The sequence below is a fragment of the Haemaphysalis longicornis genome, unplaced genomic scaffold (genome assembly GCF_048455015.1).
Source record: "Haemaphysalis longicornis isolate Haplotype H1 unplaced genomic scaffold, Haemaphysalis longicornis Haplotype H1 scaffold_4, whole genome shotgun sequence".
NCBI classification, from domain to species: Eukaryota; Metazoa; Arthropoda; class Arachnida; order Ixodida; family Ixodidae; genus Haemaphysalis; species Haemaphysalis longicornis.
In genome coordinates, this window is record NW_027526361.1 from 155,685,153 (window position 1) to 155,698,690 (window position 13,538).

The 13,538-nt window shown below is 48.4% G+C and overlaps 1 protein-coding gene across 1 annotated transcript in view; it reads left to right on the plus strand.

Moving 5' to 3' along the window:
• Positions 1-13,538, plus strand: part of LOC144180058 (phospholipid-transporting ATPase ABCA3-like) — a 48,705-nt gene that overhangs the window by 20,037 nt on the left and 15,130 nt on the right. Inside the window, exons 6-8 of the mRNA XM_077708466.1 lie at positions 462-795; positions 2,072-3,326; positions 7,323-7,451. Of these exons, the coding sequence (XP_077564592.1) occupies positions 462-795; positions 2,072-3,326; positions 7,323-7,451 (1,718 nt within the window). The remainder of the gene's footprint in view (positions 1-461; positions 796-2,071; positions 3,327-7,322; positions 7,452-13,538) is intronic.

Sequence of the window (13,538 nt, forward strand, 5' to 3'; positions counted from 1 at the left end):
ATCTCGTCTTCGCCAATGAAAAAAGTGCCACGGAACGGCGCTGTCGTTTTCCTTGGTCGGTGCTCCCGCCATAACCTTCAAATTGAGCCTGTCTATACGTACTGAATCGGCTCGTTGACTACGTTCTTAAAGCAATCTGGAAGTAGGAAAAAGTTGAAAAAATTGTTGCAGGGCTTGTTTAAATTACACTGCGAAAACACAAGATGGAGAAAGAGCCACAGTATAAATGCTCGCTGTATTTGACTTACTGCAACAAGCTGCAGCCACAGAATTTCAGAAGTGCAAATTTAGTTGGTAGCATCCTGTATTGCTTTTGTTTGCAGAAGGCCTTGTGCCAAAACTTTTTAGCATCCTACTCTGCTTTTGTTTGCAGAAGGCCTTCTGCAAAATCTCGATACGTAGACTACTCTGTCTTCCCAACGATACTGCTGACAGCGCGTCGCATCCTCCTATGCCGGCAGGGTGCTCATCTTGGACGAACCGATGTTGCGCATGGACGTCACGTCCCGATTTATTGTCTGGGAGGTGCTGAAATCCGTGAAGCAGAGAAGCTGCGTGATCATGACGAGCTCGAACATCGATGACGTCCTGGTGCTCGCCGACCGCGTCGCCATCCTTGGCTTCGGAGGCCTCAAGTGCTACGGCACGCTGGCCTTCCTGAGACAGCGCTTCGGCTGCGGCTACAACCTACGCGTGAACAAGCGCCCCGGGTTCCAGACGACACCGTTCATAGCTGCCCTCAGGGAGGTTTCCCAGAAGGCTCGCGTCCTTCAGGCGAGTGTCCGCCTCAAATCGGTACATGCTTGCACTAGGCCCTCTGCCACCTGAAGACAATGCTATACAGTCAAACGCCGCTAAAACGAACGTTTCTACAGCAAAATAGCTTGTACAACGAAGCACGCTAATTTTTTGGCCGCAGTCTTATGTGTTGTGACCGCCACTACAGCGAAGGCTACAAAAGCAAAATGACTGTTTAGCGAATAAATTCATGCGTTTTCAATCACTGTTGTTGGAACTGTTGTTGGATAGCGAACACGCCGAGCCGCACAGTGGTAACGCGCAGCTGATACGTATGCCGACGACCGATACTCCTCCAGTTTGGCCATGGAATTGCAGGAATCGATACGCACGTGCAGTGCGTGTTGCGGCGCATAATCGGTCGTGATGGCCTACGATTACGTCTCGGTGGATGGCCAGGTCCTGGTTTGCTCTGACCTTACAACTGACGACTACGTGGAGGCCATCATAGGGAAAAGGGACGCCACAAACTATTAGGCGAGCAGGGATGCAGAGCTTGATAAGGAGCCAAACCTTATGAATACCCGTGAAGCGGTAGCGACGTTTGATGCGCCCCAGATATGTATATCGTCACTCCATGACCTCGCGCCGCAGTATGATGTGAACCTGTAAAGCATCAGGTCGGCGGTGGTTGCGCATTCAGTACGTCATACTATTGTGCTGAAGAAAATTGCTGACTTTTTTTCGCCTTTTGGAGTTTAAATCTCGGGAATATAAGAATTGTTTCTCTCAGTATGTTTATTTGCTTTATAGTGAGTCAGTGAAACTGGCGATGCATTAAGCAAGTGACATGTATGGCGAAAAATCATCGCTGTCCTACGCGCCTTGTTATACAGGCGTATGACTACATCTAAGCACTCGTAAATCAAAGCTCCTGTACAGATTCTCCCACAGCCACGAATAACCAGGATAATGAATACAAGCCGCGAGGGGTCCCCACCCACTTCCCGCCGATTTCTGTAGGGCGTCACAGAAACTCCTTACAGCGGTATGTAATGTCGCCCCGTAAAAGTAAAAAAGCAAATCATAGTTGACGAAAGATGATGCAAAAGGCTGAGATAAGTATATTAAAAACACTGGCTATCCAATCAGGACACCACGGAGACATGCGTGCTCTTTTCTGATGTTAAAGAGGCCGGAGTATCCTGCCGGGACTGCATATAAAAATGCCACATATAAAACGAAATACGCCAATTCTGAATTAGCGCAATTGCTGTATGCTTTTTGTCACCTTGACCATCCCATTTATTTCTTCTGTTCTTTTTTACCTCAGGACCGCAGGAACATCTGCAATATTGTCCTAGGTGACCGCGCCGAGCACGAGGTCGTTTCGAATGTGCTGCAAACGGTGGAGCTTCGCAAAGCAAAATACTCAATCGCGTCGTACGCGGTGAGCGTCATCACCATCGAGGACATCTTCGTGCGCGTCATTTTTGATATGGACGCCAGCACAATACAGGACAAGCGGCATGCGGCCGAGGACAAGGCCAAGCGGGAGCTGAACAAGCGGTTGGCTGTGACCGGTGCCACGATCGCCGAGGGGTCGGACAACGTCGTCTTGATTGCCACGGCGGCCGTGGGAGGAGTGACGACTTCGCCGGGGGAGCAGTACGAGTCCTCCCTCCAGATCGAGGAGCACGTGCGCGCCCTGTACTACAAGACGGTGGGCAAGCCGAGCACGGGTCAGATCTTTGTCGCAATGCTGAACAAGCGACGCCACTACCTAATTCAGACCATGGCGCCATCGCTGGCGGGCTTCCTCGTACCGACGTTTTTCATGTTCCTCGTCTGCTACTATGAAGCGAGCGCCAGCGAGAAGTTCTTTCTTCACTTCTCTGCCGACCGACTCGTCTACGACCTCAAGGAACTGCACCCGCGCGCCGAGGTTCTGCTCTCGCACGACAGCACATCCGCCCAGCTCGCGAAGTCGTTTGACGACACTGTGTCTGCGTCACACCACGTGCGCGCTGTGCCCAACATGACTGAGTATATGAACCAACTGAAGCGAAACAGGCGTGCTGTCGAGGACGCCCTGGTCGGAGCGCAGTTCGTGGATGACGGCGATCCCAGCAAGCCCGCTCGAGCGATTGCCTGGTACCATGGCGATGCCTACCACACTCAGTCAGCCTCCGCCAACCTTGTGGGCACTGCGCTGCTGCGCTGGGCCTCCAACGATCCGGAGGCATCGATGCTCTCCATGTTGCAACCGATGAGGCGCCAAAACCGCAGCATCTACTCGCGGTCGCTGCGCGGGTACAAGGCGGTCGCCGAGATGCATACCCTCTTGTCCACTCGCCTCATCCGCTTCGTTATGCTGCCAATGGTGACGTCGGTGACAGCGGCCAGCTTGGTGCTTTTCGCCATCGACGACCGCGTCAGCAATTCGAAGGCTATGCAGTTCACATCAGGGGTACCACCGTCCGTTTACTGGATGGCCAACTACGTCTGGGACATCCTGATGTCATTCATCGCTCTCGTTTGCGTTTTCTTCCCGGTCATGATTTGCCATACGTTGTTTTACATGATTGGTAAGCAATACGCATGCTGATAAAGTTGTGTCGAAGGCCAAACATAAAGTTGCCAAGAAGTTCCCGTTTTTAACAATTATAATGTTCGCTAATTAGCCACTTAAGAACAAAGAAGACATAACTGGCCGGACGACTCCCCGCGGTGATTCAGTGCATAGGGCGTCCTTTTGCCTAAAAGCAAAAACGCCGAGCCCTCTGTGAAAGATCTCCAAGTGGCATAAAATACTCTGCAGTCATCTACTCAGCTAAGCTCTTAGCCTAGGTCCTTGGCACGCTTGGCTTTTTAAAGAGACCCTGCAACACTTTTTAATTTTTTTTTAATCCTTAATGCTTGCAGAACCTAGTCAACCAATCCGTCCAGTAGCAGTTACATTAGGGAGTTGCAAAGTGCCTCAGCCAAATATTACTGGTCTTTGCCCATCTTAGAAACTTAGCTACCTAGAAACTTGCTCAATTTTTTTTCTCTGGTCTTCGCGTTTTTCGACCGCTGAAATTACGTCATGACAACGATGTAGCGGCTATTGGTCGGTCTTCCTTAAGTTGGCAGCAATGAACGCATTCGACAGCCTGTTTAAAAAGAATGCCACAAAAGCTTGGCATAAACGGCCGGCTTATCGGCTGCGTCGAGCAAATCGGGCAGTGCCGCTCCGGGCTGCCGATAACTATAGCTTTCGCAGTGCTTCCAGGCGCAAAGGAAAGGGTGAAAGCGTTTATCGCAAGTGTTGCAGAATCTGTTTAAGAATTGAAAGGTATAAATAGCTTATATTAAAAAGGATTATATAAAAAATATTATATTCCAATTCCTGATCACATGAATTACGCTACGCAGAAAAGGGTTCCGCAGATCATGCATTTCGTAAATATTTATCACCGTGTGTATGCCAGAACTATGTCTAACCCCAATACAGTATAAAAGCTCACACAGCATAAAAATATAGGTGCTCTGCTCCGGAGATGTGGCAGACAAAAGTAGGTCTCTAGCAAAGCACATTGTTGGACACGTTGGTACATATTCAACACAAATACAACCCCAAAAAACACCACGCCAAAAAAAATGGTGGCGCAGCAAGCGCTCCCTTACAACTAGAATCTTTTAGGAGCGTCGTCTCAAACCTCTCTTGCGATGTGTGCGTGCAGAATTTAAAAAAAAAAGACACTAATGGAAATGGGGGGGGGGGGGGGGGGCGTATTCAAACTAAACCCTGAAAAAAAGTTCATTTCACTTTCACGCAGAAGCACAGACGTGCCGCTGACCCACTGTCCTCCCTTTTTCGCGGCTGCGTTATCGCTCCGGTTTCTTCTTGAACAGTTCTGCAGTATCTCCTTGAGGCGTTCTCCTTTACACACCGAACTTTACGACAGGATACGTCACTACACCGCACCATAAAAGAGAGTGCCACCACTCCCACAGCACAGCAGGCACGCCTCATCACGTCGCAAGCCCGCGTAATAATGAAGCACGTAAGGTATACGATATGCCACCTACCGAACACGCCCCAAAACACATCACAGTGTGACGCAGAACCATTCCCAGAAGTAAAGCCGACACATCAAAACATTTCATCAAAAAATACACTAAAAGGTACACATAAGAAATGGGAACCCTTTAATCTACCAAGGACGCAGAAAAGCCAGAACCGAGCACTTAAGATGCCATCGCATTAGACGATTATGCGTCTGAAGCCAGCCACCACCTGCGGCAGTCAGTACTTCATAGTTGAACCGCAGCATGTTCAGCCATGTTCCCATACCAACCTCTGTGGAAACCAGGGCTACTGTCGAAATCTCACAGAACCTCCACACTCCAGTGAAACCATTACAATACACACAAACATTTAAGGATCATTTACAGCTATTGGTAGCAATAATCAACGTATTGCTCGACTAAACAGGTGCATACACACCCAACAATCCTCGATTGACCCAAAGACACCAGGGTATGGATGAGAACTACCGAGCAAACGCGGCAGCCCGAGAGTGCAATACGCTGGTCATTCCAATCTGGCTGGGGAATCCAATCCAGGGGTCGCTGGCCAATGCCAGTGACACCCGGGTGACGAGAGGAGTACTGTCACCATGAAATAATTTCCATTTAGATAGCGAAACACGCGGTTCACAATCTCGATAATCGGTGTTAATTTTTCCTTCGAAAAAAGAAATATTCGCTGGTTCGAAATCCTCTAAGTAGCTTTCTAACGTAACAGGTTATAATAAATCGCCATGAAGAGAATTCGAAGGTGGGCGTGTTTTTCGACTACGCGAAACCTTTATGGTCTTGCATCTCACCAGATAAGAATGGCATCAAGATCCATTTATAGTATTGTTAGAATAGAGTCGTCTATATCGCAAAGCTGAGAAAAAAATGGCTGGCGATTACGATACTCCTTAACGCGATATTTTGGCGCAGCAGCAGTGCGCTGGCGTAGCAATCACTCGTGGGTTCTCTTGACGGCAGCGATGATGAGCCGCTGCGTCGGCGGCGCGAAGTGCGTCTGAAGAAGAGACCGCGAACTGCGTCTTAGGAAGCGAACGCACATCATAGTCACGCGCACGCCCCCCTCACGTTTTCCCCGAGCGTCGCGCCGTCGAGCGCTTCGTGCGGCACAGCGTACTGCCCTCTGCCCTCCCCCACCGCACACTTTTGTTGGAGAGCGCTGGCTCGCGCCACCACGGCGAACCGCTCTCCCCTCCCAATTTCCCCGCACTCTCCTCCTCTGTTTTCTTTCATCGTTCGCATTTTCTTTCACTCGTCGCTTTTGCCATCGTTCACTCGGCAACGACGACGGCGACACGGCTCAGCCCAGAGACGGGCGACAAAAGATTGAGCCCTAAAACCGCTTGACGGAGCAGCCGCACCCCCCCCCCCCTTAGCAGCTGTACAGCACTTGCTATAACATACGCTCACCTTCGCTACAGTTAGGCAAACAATATAATAATGACAAGCAACAAACTTCTTCTAAGTGCTTCTAAGCGTGGAATGCCACATCTGCGATTCGACCGCTTCAATAACGTTAACCTATTGATTACACCATACTAGTGACAACGATCACCACAGAGGGTGCCTTGTGTTGTTTTTCTTCATTATGAATTCGAAAAAAAACTTGCAACTTCTGCTCACACTTCATGTCTTTTCACAAGCATAAGTTCTCACAAACGACACCCCGCAATAGATGCTAACTTGATGTTTCTGAGTAGAGCAGAAACTCACATTACGGACTAAATTTCTTGCGTATCGGTTACAGAGCATTTGTTCGCGCATGCTATCTAGCTAGAAGTTCAGAAAAGTGGCATTACTTCCCAGTGATTTTTGTTCACCATTTACGAACGCGGTCTGCTTCTCTCTCGAAAATGCATCATCACGAGTTAGCAAGCGTCATGTTAGGTGAGGCGCTCGTGTTGGAGACAAGGACAACGTGGCGGGAACATACCACGCAGTGCTCGTGGCGGGAATGCGGGCTGCGGGGATTGGGATTGGTGTGGTTGCGCTGAGTGGACAATAAGCGGCAAGCCGTAAGACGGAATGACGTGGGTCAAGAAGAACCGGCCACGTGCAAGTAGCTCGAGGAACCAGTCTGGAAAGAAGAAGAACGCCGGGAGGAGGGGACTGAGCACGTTCGAGGAGCGCGACGTCCAAGTGGAAGATTCGAAGCTCGTCATCTTGGGGCCAAGGCACGACTCCTGACCCGTGCAGGCGCGCAACTCTGACGTGCACCGATCATGGACGAGCTTCGACTCTTCGACTAGATATCTAGTTCAGGATCTTTGAAAATATCATTGCTGCGCGATTATGTGGTCGCAGAGGCATAAGGGCAACAGGTAGCGCTTGTCTTCTTGCCCTCCTGTCTCTGTCCTCTTTAGTCGTGCACTGTCTTTCTATAAAATAGCTAGGACTGTTGGCAGAGAACCATGTGCACGGCGAGGGTGGGTCTGTGCCGTCTATCAATCTTGTTGTTTTCCAGGTTAGAATATCATCTCCTCCTGTTTCCGTTTATGCAGCCCCCATAGTGACGTGCATCTTCTTGGCGTACGTTCACAGCATCATGGCCTTCGTCTACTGGTTCTCCTTCTTTATGGACTCCATGGTGGCCGCTTTCATCCTCGTCACCATCGTCAGCTCCCTAGCTGGTTTGTGCACTATGTCGACTACGCCAGCCGTAAACATCCCAGTCTGAACATTGGCGGGGGAGGGGGTGTCGACCATGGGTGTCGCATCGGAATGTACTCGCTTGAGATGAGCGAAAGAAACCTCGCATTGGTCGTAGGGTTTCTTTTCTCACTCTCAGTGCTGCTGCTTTTCCTTTGGTTGGCTCCTGGTGTTTGCACGCACCGGATTTTGTGTGTGCTAAACTTATGATTATAATATAAAGTTTCACATCACACAAATAGTCTCAAGGAATGCTTCAAAATACGTTTGTTGTGGGGTTATGCATCGCCTTCTTCGCACAATCCCATGAGACGCTCGAGGAGCGAGAGCCGCTGGTAACAGGCGTCTGCTCTGCTTTTAGCAATCTTTCAAACAAACAGAACACTGGAAATGTTGAATTGAACCACCGAGAAAGTGCAGGTACACAATATATGGCAACCCTTTTTTTCTCATTCGCGAGCATAATTAGCAGCCTTTGCGGAGAGATGTTAATTAGTTCATTTGATTTTAAGCCATAACGTCATTTGCATATGTCGGAATACACTAGGGCCGCAAAAATGTGAGTGAAGGTGAACACAATCTTCCACTTCCGGGCACCTGCAGATTTTACAGGAGCCTTATAGACATCATGACTATTGTGAGGTTCACTGTGAACACCTAATTATCGTAATTGAATTATTTTGGGAATATAACGTACCGAAGCTACCTCTGGGCTGCGAGTCGCGCCGCGAGATCTCGGCCACCGGGCGTTGCCGAGATGTCCCATACTAAAAGTACCTAAACTCGGTCTTAGTAAAAGCACCTAAACTCGGTCTTAGCGTTTAATTGACATATTGTAGCATACCCTTTTGAAAGAAGCATCGCAGACGACGAGGAAGAGAAACCTCCGAGCGCGTGCGGTGATCGCTTGTGGACGACGACAAAGAGAAAGCTTTGTGCTCGGCTCGGCCAGCCGTTTTCCGCTGCACTACTTCTCATTGGCTCACCATTTTGTGAATACATTTACATCGTCCCACTACATCTCCGCGTCGCCTTGTAACATTCTTGGTGAGGTGCAGGATAGCGTGGAAGGGGATGTTCGTTGTGGGGACCTGTCGACCTGAACCCTTGTCGGATCGGAGAGCTAATTACGCACACAGGGGAAAGACCCACGTTGTCGATTTTATCGTGGACGGCAGCTTATATGGGGGACACGGTGCCTATCTCTCTCCGATCCGGGAGGGCGGGGAGGGGGGTATGGCACCTCAGTAGAAGGGGCCATAGCCTTCAGTTCTCGGCTCCCAATCTTGGTCATATCACCCCTGAAGATGGAACGGGATGTTGTATGCGTGGAAGACGTGCGCGTAGGCTTGCATCTTCACACGAAGATTTCGCTGCTGTGTGCGGAAGTCAGGTGAAGTAGTAAGCTACAAAGCGTCCTTTGGCCTCCTCGAATGGTCGACATTCCTTAATGATGGAGTCCACAAGGGCACAGTCTTTGCAAATAAGAAAATTCCCTACAATATGTGGGCCACTTTATCGGACTCCGCCATGGGGCTGCCAGCCCTCGAGCAAAGGGCCAAGACGTCCTGGATGTATGCGACGTAATATTCGGTCGAGGCCAGGGCGCGGGGTGCCAGCTCCTTGCGGGCAGCAAGCTGGCAACCAAGTGGCTTTCCGAACTAGTCTCTCAGATTTGTTTTGAACACGTCCCCCAATATCATCTGTTTCGGGATAGTTTCGATAAAACAAGAGTTTCGATAAAAAAAGCTATACTCCGTCCGTGAATGTCAATTGACACCACACGGAAAATCTGTAGCGTTTACAACTATCATGACTAGAGACCGGAACTTTAGGCACGAAGAATCAAGGTTTTAGACGCCTATAATAGGCACTGAAAAGTGCTATTTAGCCATTTACAGGCACCAAATACTGTCGTTTAGGCGCGTATGGGCTCAATTTGTATTTTCTTCGACAGCATATTTTAAGACAATTTTTGTACTTGCAGAAAAACAGCGGAGTTTCGTGAAGTGGTAAAGTAATGTCAATTAGCTTTGTGAAAATTATCCCCTCAAGAGTTATTCTAAGAGAATTGCGTGAAATGCAGGGTGACTCGTAAGAAAAACTTAAAAACCACACCAAACCAGACCCATCTTAATGATTTGCGGCTTCAAGTTCTACCTCATTTTAGTGGATAATTGTGCCCGAAAAATACACGCAACGTTCGCTGAAGTTAGAGAACCGTGCTTGAACTTCGGGACGCTGCATTACCTCATTACATAAGGAATATCACAATATTTGGTTCTCGGTACCCTGGGAAGTGGTTTTAGCACGGGGAATCCAGGCATTGTGTGTCAGACTGAATGGCAGATTGTCAGACAGGAATGGCTCCATCAGCAACCTTTCCTTTAGGGATGGCTGGGCAGGTCATTTAGCACAGGGAATAAAGGAATTGTGTGCCAGACAGAATGGCAGACTGTCACATAGGAATGGCTCTATCAGCAACCTTTACTTTGGGGATGGCTTGGCAGTTCTTCTAGCACAGGAATTTCAGAAATTTTGTGTCAGACAGAATGACAGATTTTCATACAGGAATAGCTCTATCAGCAAACGGTCCTTTTGGGATGGTGGCAGATTAGTCCTGTACCTTCAAAATCAGCTCAGAATTCTTAATCAGAGTGGCGCCCAGACTGTCAGCTGAGCTAATGTTTTCTGCTAAGAGTGTGAAATAAGCACGCAGATATGCCTAGTCACCTTCTAGTGTAGTGTGGTGTAAATTATATTGGCTGCGGAGCTCTTGTAGTACCCACGGCAAATGTTTTTCTCGTAATTTTCAGCACCTAGCAGAGGTTTTGAAAGGTAACAATAGGCTCTAGTTGAAGAGGCACAACTGGTAACTGCTGCTTGAAGACACAACTGCAGACCGAATAAAGATCTTAAGTGCAAATATTTATTCATTGACAGAGCAGAATGACCCCTTGTGCTCTTCACAGCACCGATGAATGCCATATATAGTACTGGGACGGACAATGATTCCGTACAAATTACCAAGCTATTCTGTTCTGCAGAAGCAGATGACTAGGGAAGTGGTGAGAATAATATCATTTTGGAAGTAAGCACTGTATACCGATTATCAATATTCGACAGCACGCATTATTCTTCGCAACTGACTCCCTTATTGAAGGTTTCCAAATGCCCTTGAAGGTCACCTAGCATAGCAAATGACGGCTGTCCCGACTACAGTACTTCAAAAGTGCCGAGATGCTCATTCCCATAATCTCCGTTTCTCGTTCCTTCTGTGTTCTACACGTGCTGCATCTTGCCGTCCGGCGCTGTTCCCGTAATCGGCGAATGACTATGCACGTGAATATTGCGTACCTTTAAACTTCGGCATGTCAGATTTACACGTGGTTTTCCCTTATGAGGCGCCTTTGACCTGAATGACATGTGCGTGGCAGCGTCCGGTTGATATCCTTCATATTTTTTCAGTTAGCAATGAATAGGGCACTTGAACAAAAGTGTTCAACGTTGGTTCGCGGACACTGCGTGTCAGACGGCCAAAACAAAACCGCTCGTGTGGACAGGGGTAACGTTGGTGACGGTGGCCGCGGTGTGGCTGCGTACGGGCTTCTGGCATCTCGGCCGATGTGGCGATGTCGAGGTGGCGGTAGCTCCGGCACGGTTTGCGTTTACCGGCTTGCTTGGCACGGCTAGCGGATTTTTCTTGCAAATAGGGTGCGACAAACACTACATTGCGTGCTTCTGAAGCGTACACAGTCCTCGAAGACCATCGACTCGGAAAACTAAAAAAGTCATATGTAAAACAGAAAAGACATTTTTCGGTGCTAAATAGCCCATATATGCCCATATATTCAAACTGTATGCTTAAAAGCCCGTATACTAAGAATCGCCACTTATAGACAAAATAAACTATTGCTGAAAATGCTCCTCTCCTCTTAGATCATGCTTATATGTTAAGTAGGCTTGATACGGACTCAAGGGGAAAATAGGCATTTTGCCTGAAGTTCCGTTCTGTAATCATGACCAGCAAATGAAACTCTTCCTAATGATAGTCGTCCGAGTGGCCAATGTCAGTATATTGAACCGAATGCTTGTATTGGCGGGCTTCCGCCGTCCGTGGCGTAGGCCTGAAATCCTCCTGTGGATTCTCCTTCTGGGTCGCGGCTGTCGCTCGCCGTTCGCACTTGGCGCGGGAGCGCCCGCAGGAGCGTCGCGCTCTATCACAACCATGATGATGATGGTTTGATGATTATGGCGCAAGGCCAACTGGGGCAAAGAGCGCCAAAACAATAGTCGTATATGAGAGGGGATACCTTAAACGCTAAGTAAAATCAGCAAAAACAAAAGTAAAATCACAAAACGACAATGAGCATGGCTGGTGTATAGGGCCAGATTTCATGATGCGTGATAGGAAATGAGGTTTAAAAACTTGACTTCTGACAAATACTCAAACACACGTTTCACGGAAACAATGGCATCGTCACCTAGAAAAAACGATGGATGTAGGGGAATATGTTGTCTGTAGAATTCTGGAGCCAATCTGGAGCCATCTGGAGCCAATCAGCGTCGTCGCTCGTATCGCGCCACATTGTACGAGAAGTCACTCGCCATAGTTTCTTACAATATACACCTACAGACGAATCTGGCGCTAGCGTCTATGCGGCTCACATCAAGGCCGTCTTTGTCGCCATGGGCCGCCATTACATCATGCGCTCGCCTAAGTTTCATCGTTGGCTTGGATTGAGACGTTTTAGGGACAGCAAATTTAAACAAAGTGCCACAAAACACAAAGAATAGTGTGCAATTATGTAAGTGGTAAATAAAACAGGCTGTTCTAAAACTAAGAAAAAAGCATAAAAAGCATACTTTTGCCGGAACGTTTGTGCCTGCTATTTTTCAGGCCAAGATGTTAATATTTGGGGGTGGAACTTATCAGATATTTTTCGTTTATTAATGTTACCATTATTTCAGATAATGAGTTGTTTGAAGAGTTTGGCAAGTTTTTTGAGCGTGCCTATGAAAACCTCGCCTTCGTGTCAACCGGTGCACCGACCGTCAGCTACAGTTTAACAAGAAAAAAGAAAACGTGGCGTTAAACAATCGTGGACGATGACAAGACAGAACGGATTCAGGCGCCGGTATCTGTCGTATCTTGTCTTAGTCGAAGTACGTTTTGTTTCTTTTTTCGTCGGCTACAAATTTCGCGGCGGCATATTACCCGCTCAGTCATACGTACAGCCGGTAAAACGCTTGTCTATAACAGCGACTTCAACTTCAACAAGCTACATCAGAAAACTTCCAAAACATACTCGTTCCAAACATGTCGGAGGCAAAAGCGAAGGGCTAAGACTTCAAAATTCCGCAGTAGTTTTATTCAAAATCCGCTCCGGCGGGGCAGGATAGGGCTGAGAGTACGAACCCTGTGTTATAGACAAGCCTTTTACCGGCTGTACTTCGACTGCGGCATGGCCAACTTCAAGTGCGGTCAAGCACTGCCCGCGGTTTCGCCGAACACGGCTACCACAGAACAGGAAGGATTTCGGCTTCCTGGTAGCTCGTAAACGTGTTAATGCATTGTGAAGAAGGCAAATCCCCAAAACCCCTTCAGAACCCATTTGTCATGACAAGCCCAAGCCAAATAGCGGGGTCTTCTCATAAACCCCCATGACGACATGGATTACCAGGCGCAGTTTTCTCTCTGGTATACTTATTAAGAAATTCTTATGTCGCTCCCTAGCATCGCCGATGATTCGTCAGGCAGTTTATCTTCTAGCGCTGCATGTTTAGGCGGCGAATGGTTCACTCGGCGAAAGAGCTCGACGCCGTTGAAGAAAATCAACGTTCCCGCTAATCTAAGCAGCATGATCTACAAAGGCCGGTCGCTGCGCTCGCTTGCCGGCGAGCGAGCGCAGGGCTCGCGAACGCGTCCGGACAGGCTGTGGATATACAAAAAAAAACATCTACTAAATTTTCGCGTTCGGGTAAAGCTCAGCGAAACGAAAGAGTTTTTGTTTCGGCCGATCGATGGTTCTGTGTCCTGATCTTGGTCGTTGCACTTCGTTTTTGGG